This window comes from Chelonoidis abingdonii, chromosome 19 (assembly GCF_003597395.2).
Source record: "Chelonoidis abingdonii isolate Lonesome George chromosome 19, CheloAbing_2.0, whole genome shotgun sequence".
Taxonomy (NCBI): Eukaryota; Metazoa; Chordata; order Testudines; family Testudinidae; genus Chelonoidis; species Chelonoidis abingdonii.
Genome location: NC_133787.1, coordinates 35,907,669 through 35,935,560, shown reverse-complemented (window position 1 = coordinate 35,935,560; position 27,892 = coordinate 35,907,669). Strand labels below are relative to the sequence as shown.

General features: G+C 45.6%; 2 protein-coding genes across 2 annotated transcripts in view; both read left to right on the top strand.

Moving 5' to 3' along the window:
• The first annotated feature begins 2,682 nt into the window (after positions 1–2,682).
• The window catches only part of FOXC2 (forkhead box C2), a 67,115-nt gene continuing 41,905 nt past the window's right edge, over positions 2,683–27,892 (top strand). The window contains exon 1 of the mRNA XM_032793810.2: positions 2,683–4,526. Coding sequence (XP_032649701.1) covers positions 3,228–4,526 — 1,299 coding nt within the window. The 5' untranslated portion in view covers positions 2,683–3,227. The remainder of the gene's footprint in view (positions 4,527–27,892) is intronic.
• FOXL1 (forkhead box L1) lies at positions 13,658–15,847 on the top strand. Its single transcript, XM_032793811.2, has one exon. It carries the CDS (start codon positions 14,226–14,228, stop codon positions 15,468–15,470), a length of 1,245 nt encoding a protein of 414 aa, XP_032649702.1. The 5' UTR covers positions 13,658–14,225; the 3' UTR covers positions 15,471–15,847.

The window sequence follows — 27,892 nt, the reverse complement described above, 5'->3', positions numbered from 1 at the left end:
ACAAAGCTCGTGTCTGACATCTGATAAATTTTTGACACTACGACTGCTCTGCCGGGAGAAGTCCATAAGGTGTCAGCCCCAACATTTTTACCATCAAATGCCCAGAACGTTTGCACAGAAAAATATTTTAATTCTCCCACGTATCCCCTAGAGGGCACCAAAACCCACAAAGTGAGCAAACTAGACTCTCAGCGGGAGAGTTCAGGTGATGTTTGAGGAGAGCTTCACTTGGCTACCAGAGCAACTGGTTCTGTTGTTGCCTTTATAGAAAAACAATGGGACAAATCTCCTCTCTGATTATTTCAGTCTTTGCAACCGGGTCTTTGCAATTTTCTTGTTTGTCCTAATAACATTCTCCAAGATTACAAGGACATTTCAAAGGGCGGGATCTGAAGTGGAAAGGGTCAGGGGACTGTTTTCCATCCAGGGTAAATACAAAAATTCAAGACAAAACCTCTAGGCACGTAGAAGCTGTTGTTCAAATAACAAACAAACATTGCTCCGGGGAGTCCTAAAGGGGAAAACAAAAAGAGCCGGAGCATTCCAAGGAAAAGAGACTATTTCTTGTCCACCTTTGCGCTCCTGGCTGAAAGGATCTCTCTAGCTCGCTCTCATTTGGGGCTGAAACTATTTTTTCTTGTGCTGTTCAGAGTCTTTGGATTTAGACGCCACCGATTTTCCAAATGCGTGATGCGGGGACACAGGGCGTCTTTTCGATTTCTTTAGAAACTTACGCTCTGTAAAGTTTTGAGAGGGGTGAACTGATGGGAGGTAAGGGTTTAATAAAAAGGCTATTTGTTGAGACAAAACATAAACCTTTAGGAAATAGTAGGTCAAAGAGCTATAACCCGCCAGTGTTTCTTTGGGCAGACTTTGGCGTTTACAGCTTTTTGAACTTGTATAAGATTTTTTTAAAAAAGTTTCCATGCGCTTATTGTGTGCTTTAAAACAATTAGGGCGGATCAGAAGGGGTGTTGTACTGAAAGCTGAAGTCTGAAAATGTGAAGTCCTTCTAAAACCTGTTAAATAAACCGCTTTTCTCCGTTCATGTAAATGAAACACCAGCAACTCTAAAATAATTTGCTTTTCTGTTCTTTTGTGAAAATCACCCGGGCATGTATTCTACATCAAGAAATCGATGCGCATCATTTGAATTTATTGCCATCAGAACGAAGGTGAAAGTTTTCAAGAAATGAACTGCACTTTACAATCAATGTCCATTACAGGTTTTTGGTGGATTTTAAAGTATTGGGTAAAAAAACCGTTCCCGTTTGTATTAAGACATTCACAGATAGCTGTTGTGATCCGCAGTAGCTCTCAGGCAGGAGCATTAGCCCTGCAATCCCTACCCCATTTGGATCCCTGATAGTTATTTACTGAGTGCATTTGTTAAGGTAAATAAGGAGACATCTCTCTCTCTTTCTCTCTCTCTCACACACACACGAAATTCACTTTTTGTTAAATGTGTCCCTGTCTGAAGCTTTACCGATTCCCGAAGACTGAATTTTGCTCTGCACATATTGTTAGACGATCTTTTAAAAGTCACATGAAGTACATTATAGACGGAGGGCCTTATTTCAAAAGGCAGCGGACACAGACTGAATCTGTAGCTATTTTATTCCGTTTTAATTTAAATTCGCCTTTCAGAAATTTGGGTCCAAAGGGAGGTGGGTTTGGGTTTTTTTTTTTTGCTTTTTATTTTACTTGAGGGCAGGAAAAGAGGTTGTTTCTTTCTTCATCTGTCTGCTTGTGAGATAAACGTTATCCACAATCAATGCAGTGCAGTTCACAGCAGCTTTGCAAATACAGGAATTTACACTCCGCTAGCATGCGTCCCTAATTAACCGAATCTGATTGCCTGTAATGAAATCATTAGGGAAAGCAGGAGGGGCGGGTTTCACAAACGCAAGAAAACTCATCTCGATATGGGTCTTTTTCTCTTGGGTCTTTTATTACTTTGCTTTATTTTCTCAATTCTTTTGAAAGTGTTAGAGGGATCTGCAAATGTGCTACCCCCCAAAGATCCCCGTGCCGGCTATTTGAGCTGATATCAGCCTGTGCTATGAAACGTGATGTGTGCCATCCCATAGCTTTCAGTGCTAATACTTTTATAGGTAGCGAGGCTACAAGTAGCGTGTGATAAAGAACCCAAGAAAATGAGCGGCCACTTCTGCATAGCCACCCGAGGACCGGAGGGTGATTTGATTTAAAAATAAAATGTATTTCAAATGGGAAGCTCTGTGTTTGTTCAGCATTCCGTGTTTCCCCCGTTAAAAACCTGGAGGAATAACACAGCTCTCAGGAATACATTTTCAGTTGATCGCTGATCATTGCGACCAGCTCGTCATAAAACTGGCAGGGTTTACTGCTTAAAATCCGTTCCGTTCATATACTGCATTTCATGTCATTTAAAGCTCTACTGCGAGCAAACAAAAGTCACTAATGAGCCGCGTTGGATGCTCGTTGCCTTGAAAACAACATACAACCCCTCTGCGTTTACCTTGGTCCTAGTACCGCCGTTCCGCCGCGGCCTCTCTCTCTCTGCCCATTGATTGGATAAAGCCATCCCCAAGTGCACTGCGATTGGCTCAAAGTCGAGGGCAGAGGCGTGGCCAGAGAGGAGTAAAAGCTCGCCTTCGGCAAGAAAAGTTTTGAAACTTTCCCAAACCCTATAAGGGGAGTTAGCATTTGCGGGGCTCGCCGGTGGGTCTGCGGACACACACTCTCTCTTTCTCACACACACATTCACACTGGACGCACACGCTCATCCACAACCCTAGCGTTTATTTTGATTCTGAGTTCACAAGAAGTTTTGGTGGTTTCCCTCCCAGAAGATTTTGTTGTTGTTGTTGTTGCAAGAATTATCTTTTTTTCCCCCTTCAAGACTTTTCTTTGCCTGCGAGAACTATTCCCTGCTTCTGCCTCCCTTTTAGCAGCAGCTGTTGCCACCTCTGAAAAAAAAATCCCCCCAAACCCAGAGAGATCACTAGATATCCGCACGGCACGCTCCTCCTGGCGACTCTGAAGGATGCTGCTGATTTACTGCTGCTAAGGACCCTTTTGGATTTGGGCAGCTTGTGTTTGAGACTCTCTCCCCTTCCTCCCTCACCTTCCTCCTCTGCAGAGGAATCCCGTTGGGGTGAGCCCGTCTCCCCCCAAACCCCTACCCTCTTCGTGTCCCCTCCCCCGGTGATTCCGTCTCCTTGCGATTTGGGGGAGCCCCATCCATGATGCAGGCTCGCTACTCCGTCTCCGACCCCAACGCCTTGGGAGTGGTGCCCTACTTGAGCGAGCAGAACTACTACCGGACCGCCGGGGCTTACAGCAACATGAGCGTCTATTCGGGCCACCCTGACCAGTACGCGGCCGGCATGGGCCGCTCCTACGGGCCTTACCATCACCACCAGCCGGCGGCCCCCAAGGACCTGGTGAAACCTCCCTACAGCTACATCGCTCTCATCACCATGGCCATCCAGAACGCCCCGGACAAGAAGATCACCCTGAATGGGATTTACCAGTTCATCATGGACCGGTTCCCCTTCTATCGGGAGAACAAGCAGGGCTGGCAGAACAGCATCCGCCACAACCTCTCGCTCAACGAGTGCTTCGTCAAGGTGCCCCGGGACGACAAGAAGCCGGGCAAAGGCAGCTACTGGACGCTGGACCCAGACTCCTACAACATGTTCGAGAACGGCAGCTTCCTGCGCCGCCGCCGGCGCTTCAAGAAGAAAGACGTGCCCAAGGAGAAGGAGGAGAGGCAGCCCAAGGAGCCGCCCAAGGCGCCGGGCGTCTCCAGCCCGGACATCTCCAAGGAGGCCCCCGAGAAGAAGCTGGTCATCAAGAGCGAGGCCTCCTCGCCCGACCTGCCGGTCATCACCAAGGTGGAGACGCTGAGCCCGGGCAGCGGCAGCCCCAGGAGCGTGGCCTCCACCCCGTCGGTGTCCACCGAGAACTCCCTCCCAGAGCACCACCCGGCCGGCAACGGGCTGCCGGGCTTCAGCGTGGAGAACATCATGACCCTGCGGACTTCTCCCCCGGGGGAGCTGAGCCCCGGGAGCGCCGCCTCCGGCCGGACAGGGGCAGGACTGGTGGCTTCGCTGTCGCTCGGCTACCCCCAGGCGCAGCCCTCCATCTACAGCCAGGCGTGCGGCCAGGGCATGGACACCAGCGGGAGCTACCAGTGCAGCATGCGGGCCATGAGCCTGTATACCGGGGACAGGTCGGGCCACATGTGCGTCCCCACCACGCTGGAAGAAGCCATCTCGGAGCATCCCAACGGCACCTCCTCGCCTCTGGCCACCATGAACCTGGCCTCCAGCCAGGAGAGCGCGCTGACCCCCAGCCACCCGCATCCCAGCGGCGGGCCCGGGCAGCCGGCCGGCTCCTGGTACCTCAACCACGGCAGCGAGCTCAACCACCTCTCTGGGCACACGTTCGGCTCCCAGCAGCAGACTTTTCCCACCGTCCGGGACATGTTCAACTCTCACCGGCTGGGGCTTGAGAGCTCGACCCTCAACGAGCATCAGGTGAGCGGCAACACAAGCTGTCAGATCCCCTATAGATCCACGCCCTCTATATACCGCCACGCCACCCCCTATTCCTATGACTGCACTAAGTATTGATTAGTATGACTCTCCCGGGTAGGCCAATTAAACAGACACGTAAGACTGCATAAGGAAATGCTTTTACAACCTCTAAGCGGACCTGGGAACCAAAGAGTTTATAGACCCTTAATCCTCTGCCATCATCCTTAAATTCCAGACAAGTAAATTCTACTTGAAAAGGGATGTCTTTAAAATATATAGAGAGCTATCTAAACAAAGTGGCAAATTTATATGCTAAAGTATAGGAGGTCTCCGAAAATAAGTTATGGACCAATATCACAGCGATCATTATGCGATTAAAAAGAAAAGTATATATTATATATATAAAAATATATGTCCGGGGTATTTTAAGTTCTCTGATTGTGCTATAAAATGTGTGGATTTCTAATCAGGCTAATTTTCAGAGCCGTTAATATAATATTTAAAGTTGAGTTCACTGGATTATTTTTTTTTATGTTGCCCAACAATTCCTAACAGCCCAATTAATTACAAGTGAGTTCTTCTTCCTTTCTTTTTTTTGTACAATTATGCAAGAGAATTTCTTCCTCTTTAGAGCTGTTCTTCTTACAAGACGAGGAAATAATTTATTTTTGTTGGTGGATTTTTGGGAAAAAAGACAAAGTATCTGATGCGGTTTTTTTTTAAAAAATTTACGACAGTGTGATGTTTTGTATAATAGTCTCCACCCTGATCATTCCTGAGAACTATTTGGTTTTATTCTACTTCACGCTTGTTTGTCTTATGTGGTCTTAATCGTTGTACTTACCTTAAAATAAATCCATGTTGTTTTTCTTCTGCTCAAAGTCTGGCGCATGTATGTGTGTGTGTATGTGTGTGTGTGTTTGCCATTTTCCGATCCCATTTTTCAGGCAGAAAACGTGGAACACGTTGATGTTAAAACCAAGTAGATTTCCTGGAGACTAAAGGTTTATTACTCTTTTTTTAATTATTATTTATTTAACCAAGGCTCAGTTCACATGACGAAATAGCATAGCTGACATGAAAACATGTAGGCGTCCCTGGGTTAGTTTAGAGGGGCGTCCTAGGATTTGAAGATTTGCAGAACACTTTGCAAATCCAGGACAATTGGCCAGCTTGAAACTGGAGGGAGATTCTCCAATCCGCAAATGATGTGAGTGAAAGAATCCTCTCCAGGATAGGTTCTGATTAATCACTCTTATTTTAATCTTTTTCTTGACAGTTTTATTTACCTGCTGAGATGTAGGCCTTATGAGGTGCTGTGAATGTAGCCAGTTACCTCTCAGTGCAGCAGCACTATGCTACAGGTACTTGCCCCGATAAAACAACAGTGTATAGGAAGAATAAATGAATAACATCCTGTGAGGATAATAAGAAATATCATTTGATCTGGATCCCATTATGAAACCCTAAGAACTATCCAGCAAGTTCATATTAGGATGGTTTTACAGCCCTGTCTGAACGCATTTTCTTTTTATTCGCTTCTTGCACAAAAATTTATTTTCATCTGACTTCATCTTCTGCTTCCTATCCCCAATCTGAGCTCTCATTATAAATGCCTGGGGCTAACAGCGGATATGTTAAAGCTGCCAACCATCTCTTCCTTCTGATCTCTTCTAAGCAACTTTAACATGCTTCAGAAATGCAGTGGCTCATTGTCGCTTAGTCAGAATTAAAAAAAATACCATCCCAGGATTGTCTAGCACGTTGGTAAAGAATAAAGCAGCCTTAGGAGCCGTTTTCAAAAACAGCTTGTTTCTGTCAAGTTAATTTTAATTGGAATAATATAATTCCCCAACGAATGTAGGTGCTAGCTGCGAAGATTGTCAATACATATGGATGTTAACATGGAATCGGAGAATATGAATGCAGCACAATAAAAATTGCTGAGGAGGCTAATCTCCAGATCTCCTCCCATAAAAAGAAAAATCAAAACCACGAATCACCTATTAGGACGAAAAGGTGAATAGATGGACTGAGGAGACATACTGTAAGTCATGGTAGACGTATTACCCGAATTGATTTTGATCTGGCAAATACCGTCTGATGCCGAGTTCTGGCCGCTTGCGTTGAAACTCTGGGTTTAAATGAAACATGGCCCAAAAGAATAATTTGTGCTGTATTTCAGCAGCCTTCCTATAAAACCCGAGCTACTTTTGCCAAGTTCTCGAGGTTTTTTGTCTATTAATAAAATAGCAAGGCTGGGAGAAAGGGAGGAAAAATAGAGGAGCAAATACACTTTCCTTCCCCGCCTACCTCCCCAAATCCCCCCCCCCCTTCTTAAAATGAAGTCGGGGAGATTTTTCTCTTAATAGATTTTCCCTCCCATCTCACAGTGAAACAGCAGCCGTATAGCGCTGTCCTGTACCTTTATCAGTAGTGAGCTGAAAATCAGGTGCTTGAGGTTGGATTTTCAAGCTGATGCTGCTTCTTTTTTTGAGGGGAGAGGGTGGGTTGTGTGTGAGAATCCCCTGCAAGTGTGTGTGGGAGATAGGGAGACAGAGGAATATTCATGGCCACTAACATTGAACTTGCCACTTCTGCTCCTTAACAGGTTCCTTGCTTGAGCTGGAGTTACCAATGGCAGATTCTCTGTCCAACATAGGGCCTCCGGGGCGGAGAATGGGGATGCAGGCTCAGGCGATCTGCTGCTGTCCTTAAATTGCCCAGATAAGGCGGCCTTGAACCTTTTCCTTGTTTGTCTAACGGGCACTAGGTCCTGGATGGGGGCTCAGCAGAGAGTGGGGTTTGGGGGATTCTCAGGCTGGCATAGGGTAGACACATGATGTGCGGTCCAAGCTTGCCGCACGACGTTATCTCGTTGCAATCGCATTTTAGTAATAGCTGCTGCCTGGGATCAAGCAGTTCCCCGTGGCAGATATCGACCTCCTGAAGCTACTGCCAGAGCCGGGGTGCGTGTGCTTTTCCCCGATAGGGCAGCCACTCGCTTATGCCACCAGCCCTTTCCCTCAGCTGGCATTTCACACGCCTGCTGCGGCTCTCCGGAAAGTTGCTCTTTTGCTGGACAGTTCCAGAGGGACACTGGACGCTGGACTGTGCAGAGGCTGCGGGCAGCATCCTCTTGTTTGCGTTTCCAAATTTCCATTTTCGCTGAGGCTCGAGCTGTTTTCCAGACCCAGTATCGAGTCCTACCCGCCTGATCTCGGCTAGACTATAAAACCCAAAAAAGCCCCCAAAGGAGAAGTAGTCATGATAATAAAACAAGGTATTTAAATTATTTGTATTCGATTAATAATCTCAGGTAGGTCAAATGCATCCTCGTCTCTGTCTCTTGAAGTCCCCCTTTCTCCGGGTGGCTGACTTCCTGCAAGACCATGTCATATTAAACAATAAAATAAAAATCCCCAGGAAAAGAAAGCACTTAAATGTCTCTCTCACAGGGTTCCCTGCTCCTTGTCCCCAATCTGAAATGGTCTGGCCCTGAAAAAATGGCAGGGTTTCAGCCGCTAGCTAATTTCCCAGTAGTTAGTGGCAGCAGTTTTTGGGCCTAGAATTGTGTTTCCAGTATAAAGTTTGTGAGATTGGACCGTGGATCTCACAACCGGGTTGCATGCCTTGGGGCAGGCATAGCACTCTGCGCTGTTCATTTTCAGCATCGTGCTCTCTTTTTAAACCTTATTTTACCATGCGTAATACGGGCATGCTCATTTTGATTCCTTATTTGTTTTATGTTATTAAAAAAGGAAAACCCAAGGGAATAATAACACCTGGCAAACACTTACAATCAAAGCATTTTTTCCTTTTACCAGATGAAGACTTTCCAAGTAGGTGTATTATTTTCCATAGCAGCGGACAAGAGTAACTCCGAGCTATGCTGAAAAACACCAAGCGTTAATTCTATCCCTGGGAATCTTTGGGTGCTAAGCATGTAACATTTTAGGTTTAAATACTTATATTTCCCCTTCTGACGATCAGCTTTCATCCTTATCTCCGTTTGGAAACTGCTGCAGCGTTTTTACCTCTGCCTTCCCCTCTGCATTGTAGTCGAAAATCTTCCAGGGGAAAACAGACTCCGGCATTTCCTTGCAGATTTTTTCCCGGCAAGGAGACTTTTACATCGCAGTCAGGTTAGGGGAGCCATTCGTGAACTATTCTTTAAATCTGTAGACAGAGACTTTGTTTCAAAGAGAACAAGAACTTTCCGAGAAGTCGTTTTTCTTGGTTTCTTTCCATGTGAAATTGTTCCCTGGTCGTTTATAAAAGCAACGGGCGTGTTCTCCCGAACCTTGTCTGAAATGCTCGCGGTGAAAGCGAATTTAATCACTAGTTTGTTCAGACTTGGTGAGGCGGTTGTTTTATTTTTTTTTAAAGACGATTCTTGCAAAAGAAAAAAAAAGGGGGGGGCTTTAACCCGATCTGGATTATTGTCCCCCAGGTGGTTTAAACCAGCCAGGGGAGTGAAAGCCGGGCTGAAAATAACAGTTAAAATCTTTAAACCGTCCAGTCACATTGTCTGGACTAACCCAGGAACAGCAAATAGCCCAGATATCCTAACCTACAGTCCTCACAGCAATAGTGTGGGGGACAGTCGTTCTTTCCAACACGATTGACTCACGTGGCTTTCTTGGCGGTCGGGGGCGAGGGCTGGATCCAGCCCTGCTGAATCCATGAGAGTTTTGTCATGGGCTTCAATGGAAGCAGAATCAGTGTGTGTTTGTTTGTGAGTTGTGTTTAGCGCATTTAAAGTAGTCGCGTCCATTGCGAAAGTTGCGAATGATCTCACAGTTCTGCCAGCCCAAATACTTCCCCATCCCGACTCATGTCATGGTGTGACGCCACCTTCACCTGTAAGCCTCACTAAGGGACAGCTTCAGCACGTGGCAGGATCGGGCCCTACCGTGTATTTGCTTACAGGTGAGGGACCAACATAAATCCCAGTGCACCATTAGGGAGCCGATCCCATTACAGCCTCTACTCAGGCACAACGCCCCAAATACTTCGATGAGGAGTTGTGCTCAAGTACAAACTAACCGGGCCAAGATCAGCTTATATCAGCGAAGTCGCTGTACTGTGGAGTTCACCTCGGCTGGACCCAGCCTTGTTCGGGGTTTATTTTGGCTAATGAGGATGGTGGGTGGACACTTAGCACTATCAATACATTGTAATGCCAAAATTGCTTAGGACTTCAAATTTGCTGCCTAGTTTACTGATCCCTCCCCCACTTCTCAGGACCTTTAATTCATAAGAATGGCCACACTGGGTCAGCCCAATGGACCATCTAGCCCATTATCCTGTCTTCCCAGAGTGGCCAGTCCCAGATACTTCAAAGGGAATGAACAGAACAAGGCAATTTATGGAGCGATCCATTCTCAGATTCTGTCAGTTAGCGGTTTAGGGACACCCAGAGCATGGGGTTGACTCTCTGACCACCTTGGCTAATAGCCATTGATGGACTTGTCCTCCATAAACTTATCTAGTTCTTTTTTTAACCCAGTTATGCTTGTGGTCTCACACCATCCCCTGGCAAAGAGTTCCACAGGTTGGCTATGAGTTGTGATCAGAAAAGTATATATTCAAAAACCAACGGCGCTTTAAACCACCCTGTATTTCTGTTCCAGCTCTGCCAATCCAAAGCAACAAACAAGCGAATTCCCTTTGTGCTACAGGACTTAAATGCAGTCCATTTAGGGACTCCCCAAAATATAACCTACCCAAACCAATTAAGCTCACATTCTAGTTACCTGCCAGGTTCGCACAAATATTTTAACACCCCATTTAGCACCGCCTCCCTTGTAGTATCTTGTTGCAAGCCTCCTGAGAATTTCATTTTTGTAGCTTTTTCCTTCTTGAGATAGATTCTAGAGCACTTTAAAGCCATGAGCAGGGCGTGGACAAAGAGACGAAAAGGCATTAGGTAGAAAGTGTCCCCGTGACATTCGCAGCTGTAAAGCTACCGCTGACATCCTTTTTGCATCGTGCAAAGAGCAAAGTGTTTTTTGTTCTCATTTGACACTGAGCACAGCTTGACGGCTGCTTCAGTACGCTACGGACTCAGATGCAAAGCTTTAGTTCTAGTGATGTTAAGGCCTAGAGCGCTGGGGAATAATAACATGGGACGGTACAGGTGAAAGTGGGCCAGCTGGGATGCCTAAAGCTAAACACCTTTAAACATCAGATCGCTTTTACTGGGATGCCTAAATATGGATTTAGGTGCCTAACTTTAGGCACCCAAGTCTGAACATTTTGGCTATAGATCACTTTTAATAACTTGCAGGGGGTTCTGGCTGGGGGGAGACTCTACAGATATCACACCCCAGTCTCTGCTCCCTTCTCCTGACCAGGAAAGCTGCTAATCTGTATCCTACCCTCTATGCTGCCAAGTGTGTCTCTCTGCTATGATAGTCTCCCTCTGTCCTGCTGCCTTTAAGGGACACGAATCCCGGGTTTAAGGAGGAGAAGGTCCATCCAGGGGTCTCTAAAGAGCCTGGGACATTTACAGATTCCCGTGCCCAGCCTGCAGAAAGAAAGTTCCCCACGTAGATTCTCGAGCACTCACGCCCAGCCCCGGAGTGCGGCAATCAGAGTCATTAGAGCGGCTCGGATTACAGACACGCCAATGGCTGCTCCCATGCAGCTAATGTCGGGGGGTCAGGGCAGCAGAGGAGGGTAACGCACCCAGGCAGCGAATGAGCTGTTAGGACGCTCCAGTTGGTGGGTTTCAACCCGAGACAAACGTGACTTCTTTGCCTCCCGAGGGAATTTCTCGCAGCGATGTACAAAAAAAAGGGGAAGCAACAAACCTCTTTGGGGCCATGTGAGCCTGTGTCTATCCCAGGCCCACAGCCATCTAGGGGGAGTATTTATTATTTTAATATTTCTTGCTTGGATTTCTCAAGGAGTCGCACTAGAGCCTGTGAGAATTTAAATAAAGCGGGGGGGAGGAGCGGGAGGCGACGCTAAACGTTGATCTCACGTTTAAAATCTCCAGTGCGGATGTCCATAAGGTGTCAGATGAGTGAAAGCAGCTGGGCTCCAGCCCTGATCCACAGAGCCCCCTTCACAAGGAGGTTTTATGTGAAATAATGTTTAACGAAGAGATGCTTAGGAGAATTGATTTCTAAACTGAGCCAAGGGCCAGGGGTTTTTCCGCACACGCTGGATGTGGACAATCAAACAGCCCCCGGGAGTGAAAGGCGCTTGCTAATATGGGTCGCCCCATGGAATGGGATCCTTTATATCAAATAAAAGTTTTTTGCAGTTTACTCACTTTCTGAAATGTGCCGTGTTAATAGGTTCGATTTATTTCCCTCTGGTTTAATTCTACCAAGTAATGCCTGAAATCAAAGAGTCACAATCCTATTAATAAGCAGGCTCTGTGGAAGCGAGGTCCCAATCTGTAACAACAAATAAGAACATCAGAATTGAAATCCACTTTGAAAAAAAATAATTTGCAAATCCAAAGCAAGAGGATTTCTTACTCCAGCTGTTAATCTGAACCCCTGCTGGATTCATCTGAAAATGCAGAAATCAAATCAGGTTTCTTCACCGCTTCTGATCTCCCGCTGGGCACGTGGGGGATAACCCCGAGGGAATTCCCAGCTAGCCTTTTAAAAAGGAGCGTGATGTTTATGATGCAATAAGGGCCCGATCCTGCACTCAGATAAAAGCCCCATTCGAGTCAATAGTTTTACCTGGGCGAGGTGTACAGAATCGGGACCCTGATTTCTAACGGCACACTTAATTTTCCCGCTTACTTTTAGAAGTTACCAGTGGAGGCCAAATCCTGCTTTCTCCCCTCAAACGAGGGCTCGCATTAAAAGCTGATGGGCCCTCGGTATGGGCTCAATGCAAAGCCAAGGGAAGTCATTTGAGTCTGGATCAGACCCTACAAACGTGGCCCGGTTTCCTTCTGAGCACACTGTGCTCCCAGAAGAGGAGGCAGGCAAAGAGCCTCTAATCAGAACAGAAACGCATGACTCAGATCTGCATTTACACAGCTTCCTAAAAATGCATCGGCTTGTATGTTTGTCAGTTTCCATGGGTCATCTCTCGCCATCGCTTTGTAGCAGATCCCCCCGCCCCATCACCTACTGCTTTAAAAACTGGGGACACATCAGGGCCCTAAGAATCTGTCCTGTTCACCCACAAAGAGAATGGTGAGCTGATTGTCAATATATCACAACATTAGATGCCACGCTTAGTGGGGGTCTGTTCATCGGCCTCATTAAAAAGCTGGCACCTCTTTCTGAATCCGACTCAGCCAGTACCTTTGATTAAAATCGTTACATCAGTCAATAAAAACAAAACAAAACAAAAACCGAACCTGAGCGTTTATACAAAAAAGAGAATCACAAATGCCTAATGTAATCACCGGCCAGCTGTGTGCACTTGTAAAGTTGTTATAATCCCCCTCCTTGGTATAAACAGGAAAGTACATAATATAAAGCAACAGGCCTGCATTCACAAATACTAAACCTCCCCCTCACGCCTGCCAAGTTCGCCTTTTATGGAGCGCGGTGGCTCCCTGCAATCCCACGGTGACCCCCAAATAGTAATCAAAATCCCCTTCGAAAAAGAAGGATTGCTTAAGTCGTGTCCCCCTGCACTAGCCTCAGGCCTGAGGTCCGAAGAGAGAATCCACTCCTGCTGGATTTCACTAGCAGTGGGAGGCATCTCCTCACCCTTGAGGTTAGAGAGACTAGATTAACGTTACTCGGTACAATCAGCCTGTTCAAATGGCAGCAGACACTATCAGCGCATACACCTGATTGGATCGCTTCCCTAGTCTTTTGCTTCAACTGTCTCCAGAGGTGCTTTACAATGTCCTTTCTACTGGATCGTCCATGCAAACCTCGTTGCTTGGGTGTCTGTGCTGTGTCTCAGGAGCAATCACTGCAGGTTTGAAGGCAAAAAGCCAGATCCACAGCGGGTGTAAATCAGTGGAGCGACGTTGATTTACACCAGTTGAGGATTCATCCCTGTTCTCCACTTGGAGAGAAAGAGACAGACACCTAGGTTCTTCCCTGCAGCACCATGTCATTGCCTGTTTTCCTCCTTATTGATACATTAAAAAAAAAAACACAAATTCTCCTCTACCCAGGAGTTTCTACCCCTTCTCCCTCTGAGCTCCAGCCGCGTACATCCTGCTTTGCTGACTGTGTGCTTACAGCGTCAAAGGGTGGACGTGATATTTCAAACATCAGATCAGTGCGTTTATATATTGGGTGCCCGGAAATTTTTCCAAATAAACACAGCTTGATTCGACTTGGGTGGGCAGACTTATCAACAGACTAATGCTATAAACAAATGAAGGACAAACCCGGCGAACCATTGGCTGGTACCAGAGAGACACGTGGAGGGAGCTTGGAGTTGTGTAGCAATGATATTTTAATTAATGTGGGTGGGCTGAGCACACAAACGACTGTTTATCGGAGACAATTTATTTTCCAGTGCTAAGTCAACATATAAGAGCAAACTTACAACAATTATTTAACTTTTTTTTTCTTAAAAAAAAAAAAGAGCGATGAAGCTGGGACAGAGGGAGAACAAACTCGTCAAGGCAGGGTTGGGGTCTGAGCTCACACAAATAGGTCCCCGGTGGACTCTTGGAGGGTTTCTTCCTTGTCCTTTCCAGTCTCTGATCTGCCACGGGAAAGATCCGGAGCTAAAACCACATCCGCGATGAGCCATATTTTCAGCAGCCATCTACCTCCAATGAGCAGCCCGCTAAATGGCTCCGCCATGGTCTATCTGTACGGGGCAGATAGGGCTGGGCTGCCTGCTGCTTTAAGCTTCGCCTCCTCTAGCGTGATCTCCAGGCAGGAACCTCCCCAGAAGCCTCCTTACAGCTACATCGCTCTTATTGCCATGGCCATCAAGGAGGCTCCAGACCAGAAGGTGACACTCAACGGCATCTACCAGTTCATCATGGAGCGGTTCCCCTTCTACCACGACAACAGGCAAGGCTGGCAGAATTCCATCCGGCACAATCTCTCCCTCAACGACTGCTTCATCAAGGTGCCCCGGGAGAAAGGCAGACCTGGCAAAGGCAGCTACTGGACCTTAGACCCCAGGTGCCTGGATATGTTTGAAAACGGGAACTACCGGCGGAGGAAAAGGAAGCCCAAAGCCTCGGGGTCCCAGGAGACGAGGGGCAAGGCAGAGGCAGAGGAGGGGACGGAGCAGCCCGCTGGCAGCCGAGCTGATGTGCAACCGAAGAGATTCCGGGGGAGCCAGGGTGCATCCGCAGGAGAGGAGAACCTGGAGCCAGCCTGCGCCTCTAGGGATGCACGGGCCCCAGCAGAGAACAAAGCGAGCTCTGGGAGATGCAATCTGGCAGCAGCAGGTCCTCCTCAGCCAAAGGTGCCCTCTACCCCGTGGGGCCATCCCCATCCACCCAGGTGCGCAGCTCCTCAGGTCCCTGCGCCTGCCTCCAAGGAGGGAAGCGTTCCCGAGGGGGAAAGGGCGGAGAGCTCTTCGGAGGGAGAGGCGGAGGAGACGGTGCTGGCAGAGGCCAGGGCATGTCAGCATATACCCACCTCTGGTGCACGCACGCTCTCCCCAAGTGCCAATCAGAGCCAGGTGGGCTTTGCAGCCGGGACAGATCAAATGCCTCCGAAAAGCTCGGAGAAGTCCAAAAGCTTCAGTATAGACAGCATCTTAGCTCATAAAACCCTCCGCAAGCCAGCCAAAGGGGACGCGCAGGCAGAGGGAGGCTGGGACCCGAGCGCGTCCAAGCTGGCTTTGGAGAGCCTGCCAGCTGGATACATCAGTGGGTCCCTGGCAGCTAATGCTAATGTCTGTCCAGCTATCAGTGCTTCCCTGATGCTCGATTCCCAAGTTCAAGGTAGATTTTATCAGATCGGGATTCCCTTTCTATCCTATTTTCCTCTTCACTTGTCCGAAACGGTATTTAATTTTCAGTAACAACCTCCCCCCCGCAATGCAATTTGATATCCAATTATATACACACACGAAATTGGATCATAGATATATATTTAGATATAAAACCAAGAATTAATTACATGGGCTAAGAATATTAGGATTTTAGGACATTTTCAACTGTTTCTTTCTCAGCAAATTTCTTGACTGATATTTTTTCTTCCAAATGTACTTTAAGGTAACTTTTTTTTTACTTTGTCTGTACAAAAAATATTACAGAGGTTTTGCATTATGTTTTGCAGTACAGCAGCCTGATGTTTATTCTTGCCACCCATCATGCATTTAAGACCTGTTTTTGTCCATCTGCTTTGCTTTCACGTTAAAAAACGACCCCCATGCACCCCAATTAATCATGTTTTTCCTGTGTGTGTGTGATTTTGCAGTTCATGCATATATTTTCCGGCACACATATGAACAATCGCTACGATGCTGCCTAATAAACCCCAACCTGGTATTTTAAATAATTCGAATTGATAGATAAATGACATATAAGAAGAGCTAAACATGATAACAAATGGAGTTTCCTTCTGAACAATCCTGCTTGCTTTGAATCAGGACTGTATGGAATTCATGGCGTGGTTTACTGCATAGTGCTTGCGTTTTTTATTGTATTGTGACAGTGTCTGTGTCACTGAAGCTGTTTACAGAGAACACCAGGTTTGGAATGATGTGGAATGGAGAAACTGCAAATTTTTATAGATGGAATCCGATGCTCTAAACAGAAAAGCACATTGATCAAATAATAAACGTTAATCTGGGAGTTACCTTGTTACAAACTGGACGTCTACCAAGAACAATCAACTAACCCCTATTTTCTCCTAGCTGCATTATAACGGGAGCATTTTTAAAAATTCTTTCAATAAATATCGAGGCTTTCTTTGTATATTAGTGGGCTAATGTCCTTTGGAAATCTTTTCTATTATCAGCTTTCATTATGAAGCCGAACCTATATTCAATAAAGTATTTTGTTCAATGGGATATGGTTGATTATTTAAAAATCACCCCCAGTTCACGCTGCTGAAGGAAATGTTTTTTTGGGAGGGGGAGGAGGGAGTGGCGAGGAGTGAAGAAAGGGAATTAGACGCTGTAAAAACGCTAGAAGAGATAGATTTTGACAGCATATTACTATCAGTATTTAATTATCAGAGGCTGCTGGACGAGCAGCAGTAGCTCAGAGAGAATGCAATACTACGCATTTAACTGGCCAATGCATTACAAGATGCTGAAGAAGGGGTCAGTAAAATTGTTTTCGGAGGACAGAGAGAACATCTCTCTCACACACAGCCGAGTCTGGCTTTAAATAACCCCCTTGGCCAGTGACTGCGGAGGAAGAGCTGGGCTTGTGGGCAAAGCTCGGAGTCAAAATCATTTGCCCTTCCCCACAGGATGGTCTGGGATTTTTCTCTGAAATCTCTTAACAGCTCCTTAGTCCGGGGCTATTTGCATTTAGACTTGGAGTTCAGGAGCTAAACATCCAGAATCTGCAAATAACTCTCAGCTTATCTGATGTGGGAAAGTACAAAAAGTCACGGAGCCGTGGGAGGTAGTGCTGACCTAGGGAGAGGCTTAACTACATTTTTAAACTAACATATACATTCATTGTACAAACCTTTTCTCTAAAAATAGCAAAACCACCACTGAAAAGTTGCTTTTTATGCCTGTGGTTGAATTGCAAAAGGGATTTCAGGTAAGCATGACAACTTGTTTATTTTTTTAAAACCCCTACGGAGTATGATGCCAAGAGTAGATGAAGCTGTTTCAAAAAATTATGGCACTGTCTAATCCTGTAGTTCATAGGGGAGCCATTACAACTGTGAAGGAGTTACAGCCCCCTAACAGATCTGTAAAATTCAGACACAGTAGTGTACCCAAGGATGAACTGTGTTTACTCTCTTCTCATTTGAGCAATATGGAGTTTAGTTTAGTTTACCCACTTCATTTTACTCACTTCAGCCTGGATTTAGCTAAGGTTAGTTTGCCCACTTCTCTTTAACCACGACAGCCCCACAGTATTTGACTCTGATCCCTTGAGACTGAAAGGGTTAATATTTTTGCTTTCCCACTTATTCGTCTGACTTGCTGTTCATATGTGTAACTTGATACAGGTATTACAGCAAACTAAATACATGACCACCTTGTGAAGAAGGCTTCATTAGTGTCAGGGGTGGTGGATGATATCATGGGAGTCCTTTAAGGGTCAAGGTGGTGATGTCATTCTTAAGCAGCAGCACAAAAGAGCCAGGACCATGCCTGTATCGGTCAGGCCTTGCACAGCTCTGACTCAGCCATAGCTCCCACTGCAGTCAAAGGGAAGGAGTTCCCTTCCACCCTTGAAAGTCAATGAGTGTTTTGCCTTTGGCCAAGATGGGAATAGGATCCATGGGAAAATAAGTATTGCCAGACCAGATCAGTTGTCCATCTAGTTCAATATCCGTCTCCAGTGGTGTCCGTACCAGATGCTTCAGAGGAAGATGCAAGAAATCCTATGGTGGACAATTATGGAACAACCTGCCCATATGGTAATTTCCACCCCCCCACCCCCCAGTCCCATCACTTAGTGGTTGGTTTATGCTCTGAATCATGAGAGTTTATATCTCTAAAAAAATCCAAACAATGAAACCAAACCAAAAACCTCTAAGCTGCTGTAACTAACTGTCAATGTTCTTATTAGCCCTATCAATGCTTAATCTGAAAGGTTTCCATCTCTTTTTGTAGTGTGGGCCCCGTCTCAATAGAGAGATCCTCTAATGGACCCTCTCCTCCAAATCAGGCTGCACTTAAAGATTAGGCAACATCCCTCCTCTGGCAGCTACCATAATTCTCTGGGGGAGTGATTGTTTTTGGTGCAGGACTGATAATTGCCATGTACAGAAATACTCCATCCCACCCCACCCATTCTCACACAAACTAAACATCCCCACCAAAGATCAATTCAATTTCACACACTTCTTGGGTTTTCAGTCCTATGACTGCCCCTGTCTCCCACCCTACTCCCTGGCCTTGTAACCCTCTGGTTCTGTGGCTCTTCAGCACTCAGCCTAGACCTCAAGGTTCCCACTTTTATCTCAGTTCCTTTCTCTCCAGCATATGATGTATCTGGGTGTGATGGGGCAGGTGGCTTCTCTTTGGCTTCAAGAGAAGGAAACAGTAGCCCCTTTTATAAAAGAGCAGCCTCTAGTGGCAGATCCACCACCTTCCTTCCTTCTACAGGTGTCCTGCCTGGTGGTGGATCAGGGCTGTTGAGCCAGCAACAGCTCTTTGTGGAGAACAGAGAAAGATTTTTTGGCCCACTGCTTGTCCATGGACCACAAATTGGAAACTGCTGGGCAAATGCTTTGTCAAATCCAGCCAAGCTCTGGGCCCCACTGATATTTTTTGGAACTGAGTTCCACAACTTAACTGTGAGTTCTGGAAAAGAGATTGCTTCCTTTCATTGTTTAAAATGATCTTTTGTCCAGTGCTGTTGGCTGTCCCTTGCCCTCGTATCATGAGAAAGAATTAAGAAATATGTCTGAGTGACTTTCTCTGTGCTGGTGAGTACTTCAGGGCTGAGCCACAGCCAGGCAGCCATCTTAATGGTTGAAAATGAAACTAGAATTTAGCCCAGCATATACAATAGATGTCTTTTGGACAGGTAGATTTTGGGAGTATATTAATTTTTGTATTGTGTGGAGGTTTATTTTCTGTGGGGTGTGACACCCCCCCCCCTTTTTTTTGGAAGGGTGGAATGTGGTCAATGCACTGCTGCTGTTTTTAAAAGTTACAGTCAGCTTATTTTTGATCACATCTATTCTGGTGATGCCAATAAAACATACTGGTATGACACCAATTGAAGTGAAATTAGAATGAGTCTAATTATTTTGAGCGGCGATTTGGAATTAACGCTGACAGTTGACTAATGAACAGGGCTGGTACTTCCATTTAGGTGACCTAGGTGGTCACCTAGGGTGCCAGGATTTGGGAGGGCAGCAATTCAGCAGCGGTAGGTCCTTCCGCGCTCTGGGTAGTCGTCGCCAATTCTGCAGCGGGTCTTTCACTCGCTCCGGGAGCCGCCGCCGAAGTGCTCCGAAGACCGGGAGGGCGGAAGGACCCCCCCGCAGAATTGCCGCCAATGACTGGGAGCGCGGAAGGACCCCCGCCTAGGGCGCCAAAAACCCTGGCACTTCTCCTGCTAATGTATGTGACAGAGAAAGAGTTTGTATAACACAGCATGATGGGCTGATAAGAAAAACAATAATAAAATGAGAACTATGTAATACATGCAGACTCCAGTGTGAGCCTATGTGCATATTCTCTCTCTCTCTCTCTCTCACACACACACACACACAGACAACTTGTATATAGTTGAACATGGTATTACTGCTCTAATAAGAATTCATGTTTACAAATTTTACTTTTGTCCTAAAATGTCATACAAAGATGGGCACCTCAATGCACTCCTGGAATTTGTTGTCAAAAGTTTCACACCTGTTCTATAGGCAAAGGAGCAGCTGCCAACGCTGAAAACTACCATCCACTATTTGACACATCTGTGGAATCTTCAGCCCAGAGTTCTCAACCTTTCCAGCCTGGCAATAAATTTAAGTTTGAAATACTGGGAACAAAGTAGAAAATATTCAATGACACAGAAGAGAATACTCCTTATGTGGGCAGTGTATATGCCTTTCCATTCCATTGGATAGGAATGACCTATATCCCGACTCATCGAGGTTTCATGTCTCTTGAGTTATGCAGCCATTTCTAACTTGCAGGAATGCACACAATATGCAGTGAAGTTATCTGGTTCACGGAACAACAATTTCAAACTCAGATTTCCTATAGGGAACTACAATTTGCACAGAGTAGTGCATTGCAATAATCCAGGAATTTCATTCCTTTTAAGTGGGGTTTGTCATCATTAAATACTGTGTGGGTGTTTGCTTAAAATTGGTCTCAGGGCATTTTATATATTTACATAAAAAGTAGATGATGTTTTTGGGCACCTTCAATTAGCAAAGGGAATGGATGTCCAACCCTGGCTGCTTTCAAAGTGAGACAATAAAATAACAAATAATAGTAATAATAACAGATATTGTATCATACTTTCATTTTTTTACAATTTAAAATATTAGTTACTTCTTCTTTCCTTCCTATCCTAAACCAATACTAAGATACTTGGTTTCATTATGTGAGATTGTGTCTCTTTTCAAACTGAAGGCCAGAAGTTTTCTGCTAATTGCTTGTTAGCTGTTTATAAAGGGCATAGGAACACAGATGTTAGAGGTGGGAAGGAGCTAGCAGATTACCAAATCCATAACTCTGCAAATTTAGGACGTAGTCCCCTGAGAGACAACATATCAGATATTAAAAAGACAGCACATTTGATCTTCGCCTAAAGACTGAGAAAAAGGGATCACAGAGCTAGAGAAGTTACAGATGGAAAAGGACTAGTAGGTTATGTAATTCATCAGTCTGGCTGTTGCATAATTGCTGCCTACACTTTATTTTTAGTGTTTTAGCCAGACAAGCCATTAAGTGCTTTCTTTATAATGGGCCAGACCCTTCAAGCTTAATACATGCTGAATTCCAATGGACTTCAATATGAGTTTATTGCTTAGAGGACTTTCAGAATGGGGCCCATTATATCATCAGCAGCACACAGGAAGTTTTGCTCGATTAAGGAGAGAACTGGCCCTATAGAAGATAAATGCAGGGTCTGATTCTGTATCTCTTAGAGGAATTCAGGTTTGGGCCAGATTACATTTTCAGATTACATAAGATAAGACATTATTACTAATGTAGATATGAGCTTGCTCCAGAGTAAAACATTGTTAATGCTCATGAAAAATGCAATTTGTTTTAAGCCAGCTTCAAAGCCAGTTCAGTAACACATGAAGAATGTTTATTTAAAATATAGTGGCTAAATTTAGCATGAGCTCAGTCAGCTTAAATCTTAGTGACATTTTTAGATAGCACATTGCAAATCAGGAATGCACGGAGAAATAAATAAACTTTCCCACATTTTTTGAAATCAGGTCGGGATTTGCAAGTTATTTCTTGCATGAGTGACTTCTACAGCTTGGACAACATTATGAAAAATGCATGTTTTCCACCAAAAATAAATACACTTTCAAGAACAAAATGATAATGTTCATTATAATTTCATCACAACAATGTAATTTCAAGGACAAAACAACAACAACCACTTGAGCAGCAGCCAGCTATTGTTAACAAATTATGCAGAATAATAACGTATTATTAATTTTCATTATTATTATTTGTTAAGCACTGAAAATGTGCATGACACTTTACAAGATATAATATAGAGACCTAATAAAGTCTATGCCCTAATAAGCTTACAGTCTTATGGAAGCAGAAAATGCAGGGCAGTCCAGAGGAAGGAATACTAGAGCAGATTTTTTGATTACAGTGAGTTTGCTTCACTAGTTGTGGGCTTTAAAACAACACGTAATATATTTCAAACCCAATTAAGTAAATTCTTTTGCTTGGAGAAATGTAAATTACATAAGTCTCAGATTCTCACCTTGTATATTTATAGCAGGGGCTAAGACAAGGGGTAAATTATATGACTTTTGAAAGGATATGTGTTACCCAAATGAACGTGGTTATGGGCCTGATCCAAAGCCAATTGTAGCCAATGGGAATTTTTCCATTGGCATCAATGGGTTTTGGATCAGGTCCTGTGTAATTCCCTTTAATGGTAATAGTGAAGCTTTCACACATCCTTGGTATTTTGATGGACGAATAAACTCCTTGGGCCAGATCCTCAGCTGGTGTGAATCAGCATAACTCCATTGAAGTCAACAGAGCAATAGTGATTTACATCAGAGAATCTGCCCCTTTGTAATTTTTCTCTGTAGCAGTCAAAGTTCACCTGAAGGGAACAGGATCAGAAACTCACGGTAGTTCACACCAGCTCTTGTTCGTAATACTGGAACCACTAAATGCAGGTCACTCAGCTGTACAAGGACTTAAATCACATTACAGTGATCAAAGTGCCAAACCAAGGTAATTTAACTGGAAATTACACCAGTCAATCCACGTAGACTAAAGACACCAATTATTTTTAATGTGCTGTCCTACTTCTCCACTCCCACCCCCCAGGATTGTTTTGCTGGGTATATTTTGAGATAAGTGGTGTGACTAGGCCATCCTTTTACTACATTGTATAGTAGCTGGAAGAAACAAGCAAATTAGTTATAGAAAGAAAAACTAATGTGGGATTCTAGCATTTGAGTGCTCCTTCACTTGTGAAGGTATCAAGACTTTTAGACATGCAAGATGTGGCTGTGTGATATACCATGAATCTCTCTCTCTCTCACACACACACACTCACACACACAGAGAATATTTAAGCCAATGTGACCTATCAGTTAGGTGCCAGGAAATTTAAACACAGTTCATAAATTGGCAAAATCCTGCCCTGTTTTGTACAAGTGGAAAAAGGCATAAGAAACCTCCTCTCCCTCCCCAAATCTACCGCACTGTATCCATGTGGGTAGGATAAACTCTTAGCACTGCTCTGATCTTGAGCAGAGAGGGGGCTGGCTAACATGCCTGAAAACAATCCATAGCCTACATGGGGGCATAAACAGCTCACTTGAGGGCATGACCAAGATCTCCAGGCACCCTGCATACATGTTGCAATCAGCAGCAGGTGCTAAGGTGGGGGGACATGCTGCTCCTTTTTAAAGGTGTGTTCAGAAGTTGCCCTCAGCCCCGCTCCCTCCCCCAGTGTTCATCCATTCTGCTGTGTAAAAGGTAATTCCTAGGCCCTCCGCCTGGCAGTCTCCTTCACTCCTTCCCAAGGAAAACTTGGCCCAGGTAGGGCAGAATTCTGCCGAATAGAACAGCAACATGCATTGTCATGATTCGTTATCTGTTGTGCACTGACAGCAGTAGGTTGCAGTTCCAGTTCTGTTACTAGTTAGGGCTGCTATAGCACTCTGAGCAAGCAAAGGGTCTCTGCTAGCAGATAAAAGTATTGCTCATGAAAGGAGCTGAGAACTTCCCCATGTCCAGCTAAACCAACCAACTCAAGCTGGTGGAACATAGAGTGGTGCTCTAGATTTTCACCTGCTGAGCATGACTTAGCAGCTCACCAGTTGTTCTGCTTCCTTTTGTCACTCAAGAGCCATGGAGCGATCACAGACTTGTGACAACAACCCAAGTGCTTGCCTGTTTTTGGAGGCAGCGGCTTCCTCTCAGGAACTTTCTGTGATTTGCTAGAGCTGAGTCCTCTCTGCTGGACCTGAGCAGGTTGCCAGATTTGAATCCTCTGCATCAGGGCCTGCCAGGGAGCCTAAGGGGGCATGGATGTGGGGAAGCGCAGGTGGAGGAAGAGCATACACAGCCACTCACCCTTCCCCTTGACTGCACTCGCTCCCTGACCTCAGGAGTGGAGAACGGGGCCAGAGAGTAGAGTCAGCTGCTCTCTGAGGACGCTGGACAGTTCATCAGACAAGAGGAACTTTGCCAAAGACATCTCCACTCAGTCCTGCTTTCCCCACCCATTATTCCTTCCAGACAGCGTCCCCATGCTCTCCTACATATTACTTCTGTCCTCATCCCACGTAAGGGCACTCCCCACCAAGCCCCCCAAACACATTCAGTTTTTAAAGTTACAATGGATGTTTTGGTCTATCCACTCTGATAAATACTGACATCGAGGCCATAGGTATGCGTTAGTTGTTCAGGTTGAGTGTGGAGATATCATAGAATCATAGGACTGGAAGGGACCTTGAGAGGTCATCTAGCCCAGTCCCTTGCACTTATGGTAGGACTAAGCCATGGCCAGCACATCCCTCTCCCGCACCGCTTTCCGCAGCCCCCATTGGCCTGGGACAGCGAACCACAGCCAGTGGGAGCTGCGATCGGCCGAACCAGCTGACGCTGCAGGTAAACAAACTGGCCCAGCCTGCCAGGGTGCTTACCCTGGTAAGCCACGTGCCAGAGGTTGCCGGCCCCTGATCTAGATCATCCCTACAGGTATTTACCTAACCTGGGCTCTGGGTGGTGAAAAATTTGCTTTGAAAAAACATGTCAGGCAAGGCCAGGCCAAGGGTTAGACTTTAGCTTAGTGGCTTAGTCGCCATCATTGCCATGAGAAAGATCAGTCTAGTTTTGGAACTGTGTCCCCTCCAATGACATCTGGGTGTCTTAGAAGGCTGGGAACCCAAGATTCAGGTTTGATTACTTCTCTCTCTTGGTCTCTTTCCTCAGCCATGACATGAGAAGCTAAGGAGACTGCAAGATATTTTGTTAAGGAAGGACATTTAGGCTGATTTGTCAGGCTCGGAATCCAACAGCCAAGGTTTGATTATCTGTCTTACGCTCTTCCTTGCCCCTTAAGGGTGGCAGCTCAGTAGTAACAGGAGAAGCATTAATATGAAAAGAAAGTCCTGGTTTGCTTCCAGCATGAAAGGGGTAAAGGGCCTAATCCAAAGCCCGATGAGGTAAATGAAAAGACTCCCATTGTCTTCAATGGGCTTTGGATCCAGCCCAAAGTGAGTGAACGGACAAAATGAGGGAACATTGAACGAACTGTTGTGGGCTCTGTTGGATGTGGGGATTCACCATCCACACAAAGGATCCTGCGATAGCCAGTTCCACTTAGCTCTCCTTTATAACAGCTGCATCAGTCAATGGAATACACAATCTGGTCTAAAGCACTGAACATTCACCACTAGCGAGAGGTTTCACTTTGTGTGTGCGGACTGCTCTGTGCGTGGGCGTTTCCTTTTCTATTACATTTGAGTTTGGTCCAGATCTTCAGCTGAATGTTTGAAAACACACTGCACGAACACTCTAATTCCCGACTCCATGGGGAGGTGGCCACCTTAATTCTTGACTACATCTCTTAAACTGCTTACTAAGTCACTGTTTTCATTAGAAAAGCAATATGTAATAATAGTTGTTACAATAATTGTATTTCTGTTTTTACATCTGTAAAGATTAACTTAAACAGTATGAGGCCCATTAAACTATTTCATGTCATGCTGCCATAAATTTCCTTCATTCCCATTGCTACTATTATTCCAGAGTAAACGCTGAGATCAGGCAGGCTGCTGCCACAGAGAGTTATTTATAGGAGCTCATTCATCAATAAAAACTTCAAAAGAAATCAGTTATTCTTCTATTGGGAAGCCAAAGAAAACTAACATAAAGACAACCCAGTTAAGAAACAAAGCGAAGGAGACCACAAGACATTTAGTTAAGGAAAATCCTGATTTTCTAACAAATACCATATAAGCAACAACAACAAAAAAAGTAATTGGCAATGTGAATCTATTTAAGTATCTCCATTCCCATTGGATGGTTAACATAAACTGTTAAATAGTTTTATTTGTCTTGGCTCAGTCCCTCTCATTAGACTTCATGTATGTAATAGACTTGCAATCTTACAATGCTAAAGAACGCGTTTCATCTTTAGCAAATGCTAGCATTGGCTTTCTGCTTGTTTAGGCTTCTAATACTCACATTAATCATCACACTTTATTTCTATTTCTCAATATGCCAGTGGTACTAAATTGACAAGCAATAGGGATTATCTCCCCCTAGATTACATATAATAATATAATGCTATTATTTAATAACTATAATTTATTCTGTTCTATTCAGGCTCTTGTCCTATACTCATCACTGTGGTATCTGAGGCCCAGACAAATGGAAACTGAAATCAATAGGAGTTAGGTGCCTAAATACTTTGGAAAAACACTTCAGGCTAAGCTAGGCCAAGGGTTAGGCTCTAGGCCACTGGCCTAGTGACCATCACTACCATGAGAAAGATCTGGTTACTTTTTGTACAGTGTCCCTTACAATGACATCTGGGTGTCTTAGCAAGCTGGGACCCTCAAGATTCAGGTTTGATTCCTTCTCTCTTTGTCTTACCTCTTAAGTGTGGAGCTCAGCAATGACTCAAGAAGCTAAGTAGACCAGAAGGCATTTAGTTGAGCAACTTCCAGTGTATTTTTAAACATATTTTAACTGAACAACAGAAAATGCCATATCATGTGGGAAAGAATTTTTTTTTTCTTCTAAGGCTCTGATTCTGCAAAGAGCTCCATGTGCGTGGATCTCTCTTTACACACGGATCCCTTACACTGCAGTGGTTCTCATACTAGGGCCGCCACTTTTTCAGGGAAAACCCCTGGCGGGCAGGACTGGTTTGTTTACCCACAGCGTCCACAGGTTCAGCCAATCGCGGCCCCACTGGCAGTGGTTCACTGGTCCAGGCCAATAGAGCTGCGGGAAGCAGTGCAGGGTGAGGGATGTGCTGGCTGCCCTTTCCACAGCCCCCATTGGCCTGGAGCATCGAACCGCAGCCAGTGAGAGCCGTGATAGGCCAAACCTGCGGATGCGGCAAGTAAACAAGTCGGCCTGGCCCGCCAGGGGCTTTCCCTGAACTAGTGGTGGCCCTAGTTTGAGAACCACTGGCCTAGTGGTTAATTCAAGGGGACATTCATTGTGCAAAGAGCAGCATGGAAGACACAGACATTTGTGGGAGACATCTGAAAGGTCTCCCATGAAGCCGCTCTTTGCCTGCAGAAGAAAGCTCTCCTGCTGGCATAATTAAACCACCCCTAGCGAGCGGTGGTAGCTATGTGGATGGGAAAGCATCTCCCAATGAGATAGCGCTGTTGACGCCAGCACTTTTGTCAGTGAAACTTGTGTCAGTCAGGAGTGTGTTTTTTTCACATCCCTGACCAACAAAAATGTGACCGACAAAAGAGCTAGCCATAGGCCATGTCTACACCGCACTTTCTTCATTAAAACTTTTGTTGCTCAGGCAAGTGAAAAGAACACCCTCCCTCACCCCCGCGAATAATGAAAGTTTTAACAACAAAACATGCTGGTGTGGTCAGCTCTTCATCGGGGGGAGCTGCTCTCCCATCGATGACTCTACCAGCCCTCGTTGGAGGGCGTTTACAATGCCTTACAATGATGTGGCTGCAGCAGCACTGCTGCGCCATTGTAAGGTGTGTAGTGAAAGGGGGAGAGTGATTCTTGTGGGCGAGAGTGATGCTTGCGCGCCTCTGCCTAGGAGCCAGACCTGCTGCTGACTGCTTCCGGAGCACAGCTCTGTTTGTGGTGCCAGGACAGGCAGGCAGCCTGCCTTAGCACCTCCACTGTGCCGCTGACTGGGAATCGCCCAAGTTAAGCCCACACCCCAACCCTGTACCCCAATCCCCTGTACCCTAGTCCCCAGCCCTGAACTCCCTCAAACCTGGAGCACCTTCCTGCACCCCAAACCCCTCATCCCCAGCCCCACTCCAGAGCCTGCACTCCCAGCCCACAGCTCTGAACCCTCCTGCACCAGCTCTGAGCCCCTTCCTACACTCTGAACCCCTCATTTCCGGCCCCACCCCATATCCCTCACCCCCGTACCTCAACCCTCTGCCCCAGCC